The following is a 16,994-nucleotide window of genomic DNA, read 5'->3' as shown; positions in this document are numbered from 1 at the left end:
GGCGACTCACCTCGGTTCAGAACGATAAGGCCCACCCACACACGCACCGATTGGTCGACCGTCAGGTCACCGAAGTGTAGGATTGGTCAATCGTCCCGTCACTCGACTCTAGGAGGGCTCACCCGCCCCCGCCACGCAGCGATTGGTCGACCGTCGGGTCGCTTGACCGTACGATTGGTCGACCTAGACGTCACTCGATGCTAATGAGCGGATAATGAGCAGAATGTTGAACTTTTTTGGATACCGCGGGCGCAATTTTTGTCTGGCCGAAACGTAAATACGCTTATGACGGTTCTGGAATCGTAAGCTTTCTTTCGATGTAACACACGTGTAGGTACGCTCTATAACTTTCGAGTTTATTCAATACAGACAGACGGAATGACAGACAAATCGACCGCTTTATATATATGTGTGTGTATATGTATGTAGATAGATAGATAGAAGATAGATAGATATACAAGGCGCCATTTGTAACCTAACTGACGGGAGCAGATCAGCCACCCGATTTGACTTTCCACTGACCGCCGGGTGTAAACGGGTAGCCGATTCCACTCCTGTTCCCTGCCAGGCGCATTAGATTAAAATTAACCCGTTTTCCCATCAGGCCCTTCACAGAATCACAGAAACCCCACAGTGCAGATAGAGGCCATTTCGGCCCATCGAGCCTGCACCGACACATATCCCACCCGATCCCCGTAACCCCTACACCAACACATATCCCACCCTATCCCTGTAACCCCACGTATTTAATCCCCCGAACACTAAGGGTCAATTTATCATAGCCAATCAACCTAACCTGCACATCTTTGGACTGTGGGAGGAAACCGGAGCACCCGGAGGAAACCCACGCAAACACGGGGAGAATGTGCAAACTCCACACAGACAGTCGCCCGAGGCCGGATTCGAACCCGGGTCCCTGGCGCTGTGAGGCAACAGTGCTAACCACTATGCCACCGTGCTTCATTCAAGACAATTTGATTTCTGCTTCGAAATGGATAAACCCATCGAGCCATTGGGGAAAGCTGATCCGCCAAGAGGTTCCAAAACATAAATCGGGACTGGCTGGTGCTCTGGTTTCAGAATATGGCCTTTTCTGCGAGATCACTGATCCATTTCACTCTAGTAAGCTTAGGCTCACAGCACAGAACGACCCAAACTTCAGCACAAATTGGTAGTTTCACTCAGTGAGGTGGGCAGAGAAAGGGAAATGATGCGGGAGTTTGGGTTTGGCGGTAGGATACTGCAGCTTACAACAGTATCGGGACCACAGGGTGAGCTGTGCCCACAAGCAAGGATTTACCTGCAACCTCAAAGAGCTGTTTGCCCCATGCTTAGCCACTAAGCCATAGGAAGTGGCTGGGTCAAGGATGTTAGTACGATATACGAGCTAGCAGTTTAGCCTCTTGTAGTTCACAGTATCAAAATCTCTTATTTTTGTACATTCATTAGCACAGTTTGTTTGAATTCTTCAGGTGGCCATACTGACTGTTAATAGATTGCCTCTCCATTTCACTCACTGACTCCCCTCTTCCCAAGAGCAGGAACTTACTCAGCACAGAACTGTGGACAACATGCTCGCATTGGTGTAGTGTGTAAGAAAACAAACAGGCATGTTGTATAACTAGTGTACAAGAACATAGACTTCTACTCATTTTAGAATTATCAGTTTGTGCTTTAATTACAAAAGCATAAATCTTTTCTACAAAACAGTTCAAGGGATCAATATGCACTAACTGTATACCCTTTGAGGTTTCATCAATAATCTTTTATATTTTCATGTTTACATTCAACCCTCAGTGGAACAGACTAGCACAAAAAAAAACAAATCCAATCTAGCACGTTGTATAAAGATATAATCTTTCACAGGTTGCAGAAAACGTAAATAAAAACCAAATAAAAATCTTCACTCATCCATCTGGGGCATCTTGTGATTTAAAAAGTTTAAACGCATTTCCTGGGGGCAGACACAACACGTTACAATCCAAGTTGAAAATAATCTTATGTATTTAAACCAACCACAAAGAAAAGGAGGTTCTAGGCTTTCAAAATCACTAATAATGAAACAACCATGTAATCACAGGCAATCTAGCAAGACTGTACTATATTAAACGGCTGTCCTGGTGTCCAGACTATAGTAACAGGTTAGAATGAGAGCAGCAATCCAATCTGCTTCCTGTGGACGTGCCGAGATTTTTCTGAATGAGCTTCAATTTTTGAAGCCTTGGATCAAAAGGGTGATTGAACCAACATAAGCCTAGAATCTACCACACATTAAAATTTGACTTAAAAGTGAATTTAAACAAACAGAAAACAAACAGTCTAGCTTAATATGGGATAATGTGCGTGAATTCAACAATTCCACACTCCCGCCAGGGAAGCAATGCTCGAAGGGATTGTGGGTCGGAGAATCAGTACCGTTACAGCTTTCTCTTTGACCTGGATTCTCTTGGCGAATTCACTTATCCTCTGCTCCCTTACATTTGCTTGCTGTGACTGTGTAAACTGATTATTTAGGAATGATATGGTTTACAGATACTGCTGTCAGAAAGTTATTTTGTTTACATTCGTGAATTTAAATGTGCATTTCAAGCATCGGACGCTAGATCCGATGCCCTTTCGTGAATTTTACAATTTTCTTCTTTCGAGCTAGGTGAGGGTGTCGTTGAATTGAGCCACAAGAGTGAAAGTTAAAATTAAGTACGCTAGTTGATCTCCCATGACATGGCACACAGGGAGTCGAACAAGCCTAGTTCTCGGGTGAAGCAAGGTTAAAGGGCAGGAAGCGGAGAAGCAATTCAGTCCCCATTTTAAAGTCATACATTCTAGCCTTATTTCCATTGTAAAGCTCTGTCAACTTGTTCCACTATAAAGTTCTGTGACCACATTGAGAATAGGAACTGCCTATGTAAACTGCACACTAATTCCAACCTCCCGCTACTGGTGGCACTGCACTGCCTCCACTGGCAGGGGGCGCAATTACAGGGCGACAAGTTTTTCCCATTATAAACAAGGACATAAGAACTTAGAATGGAAAAAGTTCACAGGAGGTGCGTGCATGCATACATAATATTTGTAACATATTTTAGATTACTTATCAGGGGTGTGACATTCAAAAGAGTTTTTGTTAAAGATGGGTATTAAACATTACCTGCCATGAGATTGTGGTTTTTTAAAAATATTAAAGTATTTTTCAATATGGAAGAAAAGCACAGATCTTTTTGAGCTTCTCAGGATAGAGGGAATACATATACTATTATTTGGTGTTCAAGAGGTTTGTGATTTTGGCACTTTTGGTCACCGGATTCCTTTTGTAACGAGTGCTGCGCTGTCACAGTAATTTGTAAGTATATTCCAATGTCTCTACCACCTCTTATCCGCTACCTCCAAATCATACAAGGACCTACAAAGCATGGCACCAAAGAACGCTGGGATGTTGAATTGTGCCACTGGCCCACACTACCGGTCCTTCCCCACAAGGCGGCACCAAGCGCAAGTCGGAGGTTGGGGAAACCAATGGGCTGCTCTTGGCACATCTTAGTGGCCGGCTCAAGGGCAACAGTGGCAAATGCCTGATGGAAGTTTGCCAACCTCTCCTCAGTTGGTACCATTCAGAGACCTGAAAAAGGGGTGGGAGCAAGGAATCAAAAAGGTGAAACAAAATCAGTGAGTGCTGAGCAGTCCTTCTGCCCTGCAAGCACCATTTCTATTCATTAAGTTGATTATTCTGATCTAGGAGGAGAGCCAACCCATTCTGTTTCTTAAGTTCTAAAATACAGGTTATAAATACAATTTGGCAATAATTCTGATAGCTGTATTATAGTACTGAAGAAATTAGCACAAAAACAATGAAGTATTATTCTCTATCTGCAGACGGACTTACTAATTTTTTTCCCCTTGCTGATTAGAAAAACTTTGAGCAGCCAATTAACCAAACCTTTGTCACAATTTGGATTTCAGAATTCTGATAAAGAATCATAGAACGCAACACAGTGGAACTTTGATTATTCAGTTTCCGAGGATTTCCATGATCAGCGGGAGTTGGTGCTGTCAATGTTGCCGCGTCTCAGGATACAATCTGCCCGCTGGGGGTATTGGACAGCTCTTCAATCAGCTGATCTGCCAGCTCAAAGCTTCCTCTCTTGGTTTCCCCCCACCCCCCCGCCACTCCACTCGCACACAGACACGAGCCCCCGAGCTGCTGGTTCTGCTGTAGACCCAGGAAAGTTGGTCATAAAACCACACCAATGCAAATCCAGGCATGGGGCAAAATGCTAAGAGACAGTGTGTGCGCTTTTTCCCCAGTGAGTTCCCTGGCATCCATCTTCCATGCCAACCTGATCAATGCAGATGCTGCCTGTCCAAACACAGTCCAATAGAGAAATCAGTAGAATACAGTAATTTGGGAAATCTTGATTTTCCCTGCCAATTTGTGTTATGCCCCAGGGAAGGTGTGAGGGGAAAGTCCTTTCTGTTATAGTGGGTAGTCGAGTTTCAACTGCAGTAATTGGAAGAACAAAGAAGAACATCTGCCTGCATAGACTGGTCAATTAAAAAAAACAGGTTACAGACTTTGACTATCTCTACAAAATTCTTCTGAAAGTGAGATCCCCCTTAAAGATCAGATTCATGGTACTTACAGTCTACAGGAGATATACATTTGTACAGTTCCAGATCAATATTTCATATGCTTTCTTTATCAGCCAAGTAGACAGTACTTTTCATAATCCTACCAGCCTCCCATAGTCATATCATTAAACTTTCAGCTGTAATCCCAGAACACAAGATACTCTGTTGGGCAACACGTATTGTACTGAGAAATGACTCAAATGCAAGTGTTGGGGTGTATGTAGAAAAGATGTTCAGTTGTCTCCTAGTCTCTGACCTTGGCCCCAGAAATACCCTCTCCCCCATCGAGCCCCTTGATCTTCGGCTTGTGGTCTCCTGCTAGCTGGTCGGACTCCAAAACCAGATATACCACCCCTCCTCGGAGGAAACCATCGAGCCCTGGAGTGAAGGGGGGGGGGGGGGGGGGGAAAGGAGAGAAGAAGAGATGAAGAGAAGGTAAACACAGTTTTCCAAATATAATCTCTCAAAATTGTGATCAAAATCGTTAAAGATTCAACAAAACAAAATCAACGGCAAAGTGTAAAAGTACCAATTATTTTTACTTACAAAAACTGTGGTGTAGAAAGAAATGTTCTTCCACCATAATCTTGAGGGTATTTAAACATCAGGACGTAGTACATATGGCCAACAAAGATACCAACAAGCTCATCCATTATCCTGCCATGGATTAAAAAAATAATTAACAAAAATCCAAAAGCACTTTTTTTTTTTTTTTTTTTAATTTGCAGAACACACAAATGCAAGTTCAAGATGAACAAGACAGACAAATGCATCAACAAATTTAAAACCAATCATATGAACAAGGGATTAAACTGAAATGTGGTGCTGCTACACTACTTTGGACACTGACTGGGATAGATTTCTCAAGCCTCTCCTTTGAATCAGTCTCTTTGCTATAGTGCTCACTGGCATCATTGTACGGAATGAGTTTTACCTCACTGTGCTGAACCATGTTTAAATATCTAGGGCTAGAGTTTCCGCTCGATTGCGCGGGATTCTTCGGCACAATTTAGTCTCTTTCCAACACTACACGTTAAACTCTTGCACATACAAGGAGTTGAACTCTGAATTGGGTCCGGGTGAATTTTTTTTTTTCTCCTTTGTTGGACACCTGTCGGCTGCCCACCTTCCAAGAGCAAGAAGTGGATTTTGAGACTATATTCTGCCTTCAGTGACGTACGCAGACTGGGAAAGGTGAAGGTGCGAGGAATCACCAAGGCAAGCGCAGCTCAGAATCCAAAAAGGAGCCCAGTCCGCAGTTTCAGCACGAAGCAGTTTTCTTTTTTTTTGTGCGTTAAGCGACGAGGAGTGTTCGACGCCTTGGTTTGCAGGTCCTCGTGCGGAATTAGGAACCAGGGACTACGAGGCATTTTAAGCGCAAATTGGGTTCGGCGCAACCCGAGTATCTGCGATGTTTTGCGCTAGTTTTAAAAACATCGCGCTAGAAGCTGGCCACGCCCCCAAGGTGAATTCACCACCATTGGGAGCTTCCACTAATTGCGCTCGTTTGTGGGCCTTCGAGGAGGCTCCAAAAATTAACCTGGATCTTTTGGACGCAAGGACACTAATAGATAGTTTTGAAAGGTTTCGAATGAAAACTTTTTTTTTTTTTTTTTAAATTTATTAAGGAACTGACTACTGTACCCTAATCTACCTAGAAAATAGTTTATATATTTTTCAGTAATTTGAAATCAGGTTAACTCACAGGTGGTGGATTGGCACTGTGATTTAAAATGCTTATTTTTTTGTGATAAACCCATTTTCAGCTGTATTAATCAAAACTGCACCAAGTTACCATTCTTAAACATATCACGGAATATTTTTAAAGCAAAATTTTTTTTTTAAACGTTGTAAAACGCTGCCCGATTGCACTGGTTCATGGCAGTGCTGTGAGCAATGTTCCCGCTAAGTTGCACGGCCCTGCGGCAATCTAAAAGGTCCCATGCAGGCTGCTCACTGGCCTTTACATTGTAAATACCGCGCATGCGCAGAAATTTAAAGGGACTGCGCATTTAAAGAAACAGGCTTTGCAGGAGTACAATTTATGTGGAACAGTTGCCCTCCACCCACCCCCGAGTGGTCACTGGTCATGAATGGGTGCGAGTGCTAGCAGGCTATCCAACTAGAATCACAGCGGAGGTCAATCCTGTTCTCACCTGGAGCCCACATAGATGCACATCCAGCAAGGGTCACTGAATAGTAGTCAGGAGCAGGAACTCTGGAAAATACTCCTTCTCTAGTCTAGTAAGACCAAGTGCAGTGTCCCCCTTTTGCTAACCTTAACGCAGGCCATAGATCAACCCTGGTGTGTTCCTGGTCTACAAGGCTCAGAGACTGACTTTTACACTGCGTTCATACAATATGAATTTCTGATCATCTGTACCAGAGAAAGAGAGAATTTAATCTTGTGTACTTACGAATTTCTCAGAATATAGTTGAATATTAGCAGAGCCCAAGGTAGGTAACAAGCCTGTGCAAACAATGTAAAACATAAAAGGGTGAAGATTTTTGTATTGTACCCAAATATAGATTTGTTGAAAAGTGGGTATTGGGTGGTCCTGGGCATTGTGTATTTATCCACTGTCACATGCTTTGCTACATAGTGGCATCACAGGTGCTTCTACCCCATCCCACCACCCCCCCCTTCCAATACCTCACACCGAGTTCCCAGGTTGTACCAAGTCCCTGGGAAGATGCAGAATGAAGATTAGACACTTTCTCTGAAGAAGGAAAATCAAAAACACCAAGGAATAGTTAACATTCAACACTCTCAGTGTCAGCCTAGGTTTAGTGGCAGCACTCGCCTCTCGAGTTATGAATTCGAGCCCCACTTCAGAGACTCGAGCACATAATCCAGGCTGACACTCCAGTACTGAGGGAGTGCTGCACTGTCGGGCGCGCTGTCTTTCGGATGGGACGTTAATCCAAGGCCCCGTATCCCTCAACCAACATCACTAAAAACATATTACCCGGTCATTTATCTCATTGCTGCTTGTGGGGCCTTGCTGTGCACGCTTGCCTACATTACAAGAGTCAAAAAAAGTACTCCAATGGCTATGATGCCCTTTGGGACGTCCCGAGGACATAAAGGAAAATACAGAGAGGCCAATTGTAGCACCCTGCTGCTGTCCTGGTTGACATCAGCCAACTATACACAGACCACAGATAAAATCTGGGAGCGTCTGTGTTGGTCATTAACAAATCAGATGGTGCGCCTACTGACTAAGCCATTGGGAAGCTAGAAATGCAGCTTTTGTTCCAACATTTAGATTAACAATAATGATTAGATTTTCCTACCTTGAACGTCATCCCGAACCAAAATGTTACAATCTGGTCTTTGTTCAGTTGTGCCCACACATACACCACCGTCAGAACGAGGGGGACGAACAATATCTGCCAACAGGGAATGGTTATCACTTTATAAAAGGTTAACAAAGCAGTTAATAACGCATATGGAATCCTGAGCTTCATAAATAGAGTACAAAAGGCGAGAAGTTATGCTAAACCTTTATAAAACACGAGTTCAGCACCAGCTGGAGTATTGTGTCCAATTCTGGGCACCACACTTTAGGAAGGACATGAAGGCTTTGGAGAGGATACAGAAGAGATTTACTGGAATGGTTTTAGGGATGGGGGAATACAGTCACGTGGATAGACTGGAGAAGCTGGGGTTGTTCTCCTTAGAGCAGAGAGGGCTAAGAGGAGATTTGATAGAGGTGTTTAAAATCATGAAGGGTTTAGATAGAGTAAATAAAGAGAAACTGTTTCCAATGGCTGAGGGGTAGATAACCAGAGGGCACAGATTTAAGGTGGTTGGCAAAAGATTTACGCAACGAGTGGTTAAGATTTGGAATGCACTGCCCGATAGGGTGGCGGATACAGATTCAATAGTAGCCTTCAAAATGGAATTGGATAAATACTTCAAGGAGAAAAAATTGCAGGGATATGGGAATGAACTGCAGGGACATGGGGAAAGAGCGGGGGAGTGGGACTAACTGGACTGCTCTTCGAAAGAGCCAGCACAGACTCGATGTGCCGAATGGCCTCCTCCTGTGCTGTGCTGTTAGTTATCTGTCTTAGCAAAAGAGGAAACAGCCCCTAGTGTCTAACCACCATCTGTCTTGGTTCATGCTTGTGCATTCCCTCACATGCTCAGTAAAAGTCACGGTCTACATCACTGCAGTTCGAATAACGTAGGTATAACCTCACTGCAGCAAGTGCTCCATGGTATGCTCTCAGCATCCCACCACCAAACTAAATGTCCGCTTTCAGGGAAACGGTTTGTGCTACGTCATTTAGAACATGCTTCAACAGGTATCGGAGTTCAAAGGACATTAATAAGTCACTCAGATTTCACACTTATGGTTTGAGATTCTAGATGAAACACATTCCTGCCCACAAGCTATCCTGTACGGAGCCCATTCTTCTTTCGTGTGAATAGGAAAGCTCGATGCTATATTTCACTGGACAACATGCTAAGGAAACATATCTGGATAAGAACAAGTGCTAGAAATCACACTCCAGCATCAGCCTTCATGGGATTTCTCCACGCCCCTCCCCCGTAATAAAACATCTTTCACTTATGAAGAAGCCATTTATTCTCAAATTGCAGAAAGATCTTTTTTCCTTTTGTCTCTCTGTGACGATCACGCCTTATATTGACACACAAGGTGCAAAGTGGGAGTTACGGTTTCACTATTGCAACATTGGGGCAGACCCAACATTCTAGCTGATTTCCATGGACAATAGCCTTACCTCCAGGCAAAGTGTTAAAGTCCCAGGTGCTCCGTCCAATTTAATGAGCGCTCGGGGTTGGGGGGGGGGGGGGGGGGGAAGGGAAGAGAAAGAAATGAAACTACAGGTAGACTACCCTTTATCCGGACTTCCGAAAACCGAAACCCTCTAAAAACCGAAGGTTTTTTCGTTCAGCGTAAGTCGTGCATACGACTTACGCTGAACGAAAAAACCTTCGGTTTTTAGAGGGTTCCGGTTTCGGAAGTTCGGATAAAGGGTAAGTCGTGCGCACGACCCCCCGCCGACGCCGACCCCCCCCGGCCCCGACAACCGCCGACCCCCCCGCGGACCCCGCCGGCCCCGACAACCGCCGACCCCCCCGCCAACCCACCTTCCGAAATCCGAAATTCTCCGAAAACCGAAACTCGGCTGGTCCCGAGGTTTTCGGATAAAGGATAGTCTACCTGTACCACCAAATTCTTCACATGATCTAACAGTCGAAGAGACTGTACAATAGGGACGAATTATTTATTTTTTAAACCCAACAATTTATGGTGCCAGGGTGTAAAGCAAACACCAAAACTCTGATTTTTAAAACGCAAGTGTTTTTTTGTGCCAGTTGTGTCTCCAGTGAAAGTATTACTGTAATTGCAAGAATGTGCATGTTGCATCTTTAAAGTAGCAAAATGCTTCAAGGTGCGTCACAGAAAGGGGAGGGAACGGGACAAAATGGACCCAATAGTGGTCAAATTAAAGGAATGGCCAAAGAGGTAGGTTTTGAGGGGGGCTTTTGAACAACAACTTGTATTTATATAGCACCTTTTAACGTAGTAAAACGTCCCAAGGCACTTCGCAGGAGCGTTAACAGAATTGGACACCGAGCAGATATTAGGTCAGGTGACCAAAAGCTTGGTCAAAGAGGTAAGTTTTAAGGGCCGTCTTAACAGGGGAAGAGAGAAGTAGAGAGGCGGAGAGGATTAAGGCGGGAATTCCAGAGCTTAAGGCCTAGTCAGCTGGCAATGGAGGCTTAGGCAGCTGGCAATGGAGGGGCGAAGGAAATCAGGGATGCCCAAGAGGCCAGAATTGGAGGAACGCAGAGTTCTCAAAGAATTGTCGGGCTGGAAGAGGTTTTGAAGGGGCTTTTGAAGGCAGTGATAGATGTAGCAAGGCAGGAAAGAGTCCCATAATTGCAGTCACGATAACCAAAGGCTCGGACACTGATGGTGAAACAGAGGGAGGGGGATTAAATACATGGGGTTACGGGGATAGGGTGGGATATGTGTCGGTGCAGGCTCGATGGGCCGAAATGGCCTCTATCTGCACTGTGGGGATTCTGTGTATTCTGTGTGTGTGTACTAAACATACTTTTATGAAACCTCTCTTTCACACCAACGTAAACCAATTGGATTCTAGTTTGTTGGTCTTGCGTGTAATTTGATCAGCAACACAAGGTGGCCTGAATTTGCGGTCGGAAGCTTCCAGTAGCCGAATGCCTCCGACCCGCAAGAAAAGAACAAACCAACCTACCTGGTCCCGGAGGTTCGGACACTTGCGCTCCTGGGCCTGCGTAAAGGCGCACGCAGTTCGCAAGCATCGCTGGGATCAACATGGGCCGGCCCAACCAACCAATCAAAAAGGGAGACCCCCATTATTCTTATGGGGATTCCATTTACATACGGAATCCCCATAAGCATGAATAGGAATCCCCTAAAAAACACAATTACACACCAGTTCAATAAAAAATAAATCATTACATGTTCAAAATTAATTAAAATACAAATTAAACGTTTAAAACAAAAATGTAATTTTTTGAAAAATAAATTTAAACGTTTTAAAGGGGCTAAAAATAACCTAAACTAATTTTAAAGTTTTTTTATGTTTACATAATTTAAATTAAAAAATATATATTTATTTAAACTCTTACGCTGGTAAAAGACCGTACGCCTGCTTTTACCAGGCATAAGCGTTTCATGGGCATTCGATGGGCAGTAGTTGGGCAAATAACTCTCCGCCAGTGAATGTCCATTTCCCAGGGATGCGGAGGATCGGTCAAGCTGAAACTTGACAGATCACAAGTTCCGGGTTTTCGCCCACGCGCATCACACGCGGAAACCCGGAACCTGCGGGGCACTTACAGCCGCGTACGTGGTCATAGGCCCCGGAAAATCCGGGCCAAGGGTTCGCTGGTGTAGAAGTAGAACGAGAACTTCAGGTGCATGTTTTTGTAAGCGAGGTTTACCTTCAATCCTCCCTCTACTCACCCAAAAGGAAACATGAACTGTGGTCAGGGACAAACTATAATGCCAATTTTCCCAGCAACTCGTCTTAAAAATCAAACACAAACTAGATTTTCATGAAGTGTCTAAAATACTTACAGGCATTCCAATGATTAATCCAACAATCTGTTACAGTATTGATCAGGAAAACATTAATGGCATGTTAATTCCTATTAACATATTTGTACGCATTTCTTTTAAGCGTACATGTCCCAATGCTTTAATGTGGTAAATGGTCTGGAAGTTGGCAAAAATAGAAAGAAAAATAATTTGCGTCGAGTTTCTTCCTCGGTCCATCATTGGTACAAACTCCTCGCCCAAAGGCAGTGACTTGTGCCTGTGTAATTGTACCCCTGCCACAAGACATCCTCCAGGACCTTGCCCAATGGTTATTCTTCACGTGTGAGCGAGACACTGAACATCGAGCATCACACCGGAGCCCAATCCTGTCCCCCAGCCTATGCCTACTTTCCAACAAGAGTCAGTGGGCATCAATCAGGAGCTGATTTCCCACCCCTGCCCCCTCTCTAGCCCAGGGGTGCTATGGTCACAGTGTTAGCCACTCAATTTCTGCCCTAAGACCAGCCAACACAGAACGTACCAGGGGTTGAACCTGGATTGCTTTAGACTGTATGGCTTACTACCACTGTCGGCCGTGGCTCAGTGGGTAGTACTCTCGCCTCGGAGTCAGAAGGTTGTGGGTTCAAATCCCACTCCAGAGACTTGAGCACAAAATCTAGGCTGACATGGACACTGTCGGAGGTACCGTCTTTAAGATGAGACATCTGCCCTCTCAGGTGAACGTAAAAGATCCCATGGCACTATTTTGAAGAGGAGCTGGGGAGTTCGCGCTAATGTCCTGGCCAATATTTATCCCACAACCAGTATTACAGTATTAAAAAAAAGATTATCTACTCATTATCTCACTGCTGTTTGTGAGACCTTGCTGTGCGCACATTGGCTGCCGCGTTTCCTACGTTACAACACTTCAAAAAGTAAATCATTGGCTATACAAGACTTTGGGACGTCCTGAGGTCGTAAAGGCGCTATATAAATGCAAATTTTTTAACATCTCTTCACAAAAAGGATACCACTGTGCAAATCCAGTTGAAAAACAACATAAATATGTAATCTGCTGTTCTCCCATCAAAGAACCCTGTATAAAAAAACACAAAGAATTATATTGCAGACTGCTCTTTCAGGTAGTTCAAAAATGTCAGAAAAATACCGGATAATACATAGCGTAGGGTGTTGGATACCATCATTCACCTCGGGAAACAGGGTGCAAGTTTCCGCTCTGATGCAGTTATTGAGGAAGAAATGCCACCATCATAAATTACAAAGGACTGAAAACTTCAACTTGGTTTAAAGAATGAGTGCCCCCACACCGATGCAGCACTCCCAATGGCTCAACAAGCTAATTCATCTGCCAGTGCGGGACTGCGTCACACAGATCAGGAATGTCCGAGGTTCAGTCCTGGTCTAGGCTGAATTAGTCGGTGTCGCCTGGACACAAGTTGAGACATCACAGCAGATGCACAAGTGACCCTGGACAAGGAACTTGGAAGACAGCCGGGGTTCCTCTTCCTGAACATTATCCAGTGACCTCTGCTGGAAAGTGTACATACGTGGAGATTGTGCAAGGACAAATTCAGGCTTGGTTGTGACTTCTGCCACTGCCACCCCCACCCTCTGTTGATGCTCACTGTACAGGTTCACACTTGAGCGAGATACCAGAGGGTAGCCTGCACCTTTAGGAGATGGGGGAGAAAACGGAGGAGAAAGAGGAACCATTTACTAGTTTAAACAAGGAGGCAACCAGGTTCACGGTTTTCATTTAGCAATAATTATAACTGTGAAAGAATTTACAATTTCTCTGCCTGGCATACTCAGGATTTTTAAGCAAATAAACCTAAAGTTTATAAATAAAAATAAGCATCTTTAATATATCCCCATTATATAAAAAAAACCTAACCAGCATTATATTCTGCTTTCTGTGAATCGATTTGTACTGAAGGAGAGTGTTGAGAAACAAGATAGATTCTTCTCCAGTTCCTCACTACAAACATTGGCCCAGAAATTAGGATCGGGAGCTTGCCGCGCGTGCAAGCCCCCGATGTGCACTTACCCGGCGCGCTGACATTTCAATCCTGGCCCTGCTTGCATTTCCTCTCGCTGGCCCGCTTGAGGTCCTGCGTGCGTGACCCAGCGGCGTACTTAGTGCGATGAGCCAGCTGGGATCACGTGAGCACTGGGCAACCAATGGGAGGTTGCAAAAGTTCATTCATGAGTTTGAGAGTAAGAGCTGTCAAACTCATGAAAACTCCTGGCCCCAAAACACTACTTAAACTTGAAAGAAATATTAAAAAAACATCGCACTACTTAAATGAACTATAAATAACTGTAAAAAACAATTTTAAACAATAATTTTAAATTTTGAAAAAAATTATATAAAAAAATCAGGGCTAAAAATACACTAACATTACTGTAAAGTATTCAAAAATAATAAACCTGTGGAAAAATTTTCTAATTTTACTTAACAGACCACTTACCTGTTAAAAGTAAGTACTTACGTCTGCTTTTTTCACGCGTAAAAACCGGGAGGCCTTTACGCACGGGCAACTCTTCCAAAAAAAAGGAAGTTCAGCGCGCACGTGCTGCCTGAAACCTCGCACGCGTTCCGCCTCTTAACCCCTTGGGTCAGAGGAGAGTAAATGCCGGTTTTCCCCGCATGCGCTGTGCATGCTGAAAACCGGCAATTCCACCGGGGCCCACGCGCGAGTACCCCGTCCGTACTCGCGCGTTGGGACAGGAATTACTGGGCCATTATGTGGATTTAGTAAAATTAGAGTGATCCTGTAAGCTCAACCTCCCGCCATTATAACCGTGCCAGAACCACTACGGAATTTGCGACAGATCAGAGGAGTGGTTGCCGCCAGTCCAACTCTTTCGGTATCGCTTGTAACCGTGGCTTCCCCTCCAGACCAGTGCTTTCCTCGCACTTAATCTGGTCAACCGCTCTCATCCCATCAATGTAAAATATAAAGCGTCCTGTGCACACCCACAAACACGTAAAACACAGCATGTTGGCATGTACACAAATTAGTTATTTTAATTTTCCCTCCTCCAGGATTGCTGGAGCATGCATTAGATTATGGGAAATCTGAATCCACTCAAGTCAAATTTCTACTAAATCGTTCTGTGCCTTCAGCTCTACCAACCAGCAAGTCGATTTTTGAGTACACCATCCCTATTATAACTCTCTACAGCTCTTCCCTGCTGCTATGCTATTTAACACAAAGTTTTTTTTTTTTTTTTTTAAGTGACTTTAAGCAAACCTTTGTGAATATAGGAACAGGAGTAGGCCGTTCAGTTCCTCAAGCTTGATCCGCTATTCAATGAGATCATGGCTGATCTGTATCTTAACCCCATCCACCTTTTATATACCCTTGTATAAACCTATTGATCTCAGATTTTAAATTATTAAGGGAAGCGAGGGAAAGTCGGGAAGCAGGAGGGGTGCTGGCCAATGTACCCTCTAAGCTGCGCGGCCAATGGAAAAGGTCCCGCGCAGTCGCTCACCGGCTTATACATTGAGTGTATACTGGACATGAGCAGAAACTTAAAGGGACTGCACAGTAAAAGAACCAGGACGCACAGAACAAAGCGCAGGGAACATTGGCGGTGGCCATGGGTTTTTTCACTTCCCGATTCATTAGGTCATCCTACATTATAAAGCCAGCTGATTTCACAAACTCAAAGCTCAGACGTGGGTTTTGACTCCAGTCTAAGCATCATCAGGGTAAAAGCGCCCCCAGGTCAGGCACTGTACACACCCGCTGCTTGCAATTCGGAGCTCCCTTTCATTAAACTGACAATTCCAACAGGAGAACACAAATCTCATTCTATTCCGAAGGATAGTCCTCCCACTACACCAGCTGTAGGAGGGTTTTCCATGTTTGGTCATTATTCTATAATTTGGCAGCAGTTAAAAATGCTTTGTGGCTTTGCAGAAAAGAAAACAGGTCAGTGATTTTCAATGTTCAGCAAAATGTAATCTCAGTTCATGTCCAGGGTTATTAAGAGACTGTGAGCTTGTTTCAATAAAATACTGCAAACGTGATTTATAGGGATTTGAATGGCTGTAGTTTTGCAGAGAGACGGGTACATAAGAACATAAGAAATAGGAGGAGTCGGCCATTCGGCCCCTCGAGCCTGCTCCGCCATTCAATAAGATCATGGCTGATCTTCTACCTCAACTCCACTTTCCTGCCCGATCCCCATATCCCTTATACAATAGCAAAATACTGCAGATGCTGGAAATCTGAAATAACAACAGAAAATGCTGGAAACACTCAGCAGGCCCCATATCCCTTGATTCCCCTAGAGTCCAAATATCTATCTATCTCAGCCTTGAATATACTCAACGACTGAGCATCCACAGCCCTCTGGGGCAGAGAATTCCAAAGATTCACAACCCTCTGAGTGAAGAAATTCCTCATCTCAGTCTTACATGGCCGACCCTTTATCCTGAGACTATGCCCCCTAGTCTAGACTCCCCAGCCAGGGGAAAACAACCTCTCAGCCTCTACCCTATCAATCCCCCTCAGAATCTTGTATGTTTCAATGAGATCACCTCTCATTCTTCTAAACGCCAGAGAGTATAGGCCCAATCTACTCAATCTCTCCTTATAGGACAACCCTCCCATCCCGGGGATCAATCCAGTGAACCTTCACTGCACCGCCTCCAAGGCAAGTATATCCTTCTAAATAGAAAAGCTGTGACAAATATAGCAGACTAACATCAAATGCAATGATGTTTTGTAATGTGGATTGCATAGTTGTGTCCCATGTTTGTGCAACAAATAATGCTTCAGAAACTAAAGTTTAACAGCAATATTGCCCCTTTAAGAATATGAAAGCCTGTGAGCAAAATACTCTACTTAAAGATTTTTTTCTAAAAATATGCTTATTAAAATGTCAACTTTTACTTTAGCCGAACTCCTGTAATAGTATTGTCATTTACATTTTTACACAACTTTTCTGAATAAATGCTTTGAAAGACTAGGTACAGACTCACTGGATCCAGTGCAAGCACACAGTGGAAACATACCTCTTTCCAAGCTAGAGGAATATGAATACATGAAGTAGAGCTGAATCAAGTAATGGAATCCCATTGGGTAAAACAGGCATGCGGTTATCGGTCTCCATATCTGTATGCAAAAAACAAGCTGGTTATTCATTAGCTTCACACAATACTATCAGTATAGTAAGAAAATAAACAAACGATGCACACTATTTATGACAAAAGTAGTGTCCCTGAATTTGCGATTGGTATGGCGCCGGACTTTGAGTACG

At 44.0% G+C, this 16,994-nt stretch overlaps 1 protein-coding gene across 2 annotated transcripts in view; it reads right to left on the bottom strand.

Annotated features, from left to right (window-relative positions):
* Window positions 1–1,651: 1,651 nt before the first annotated feature.
* Window positions 1,652–16,994, bottom strand: part of derl1 (derlin 1) — a 33,992-nt gene continuing 18,649 nt past the window's right edge. Inside the window, exons 2-9 of one of the 2 annotated variants that reach the window (XM_085993682.1) lie at window positions 16,750–16,849; window positions 12,728–12,792; window positions 11,736–11,762; window positions 7,924–8,019; window positions 7,044–7,096; window positions 5,173–5,283; window positions 4,883–5,004; window positions 1,652–3,616 (exon numbers count right to left, since the gene is read on the bottom strand). In XM_085993682.1, coding sequence (XP_085849808.1) covers window positions 3,609–3,616; window positions 4,883–5,004; window positions 5,173–5,283; window positions 7,044–7,096; window positions 7,924–8,019; window positions 11,736–11,762; window positions 12,728–12,792; window positions 16,750–16,849 — 582 coding nt within the window. In that variant the 3' untranslated portion in view covers window positions 1,652–3,608. Of the gene's footprint in view, window positions 5,005–5,172; window positions 5,284–7,043; window positions 7,097–7,923; window positions 8,020–11,735; window positions 11,763–12,727; window positions 12,793–16,749; window positions 16,850–16,994 lie in introns of both variants that reach the window. The other variant, XM_085993681.1, reaches the window with a different exon arrangement.

Source organism: Somniosus microcephalus, chromosome 7 (assembly GCF_052327205.1).
Source record: "Somniosus microcephalus isolate GS21.2 chromosome 7, FLI_Smic_1.0, whole genome shotgun sequence".
In the NCBI taxonomy this organism is placed as follows: Eukaryota; Metazoa; Chordata; class Chondrichthyes; order Squaliformes; family Somniosidae; genus Somniosus; species Somniosus microcephalus.
Note: the sequence above shows the minus strand (reverse complement) of the source record. Positions and strands in the feature narration are given on the sequence as shown.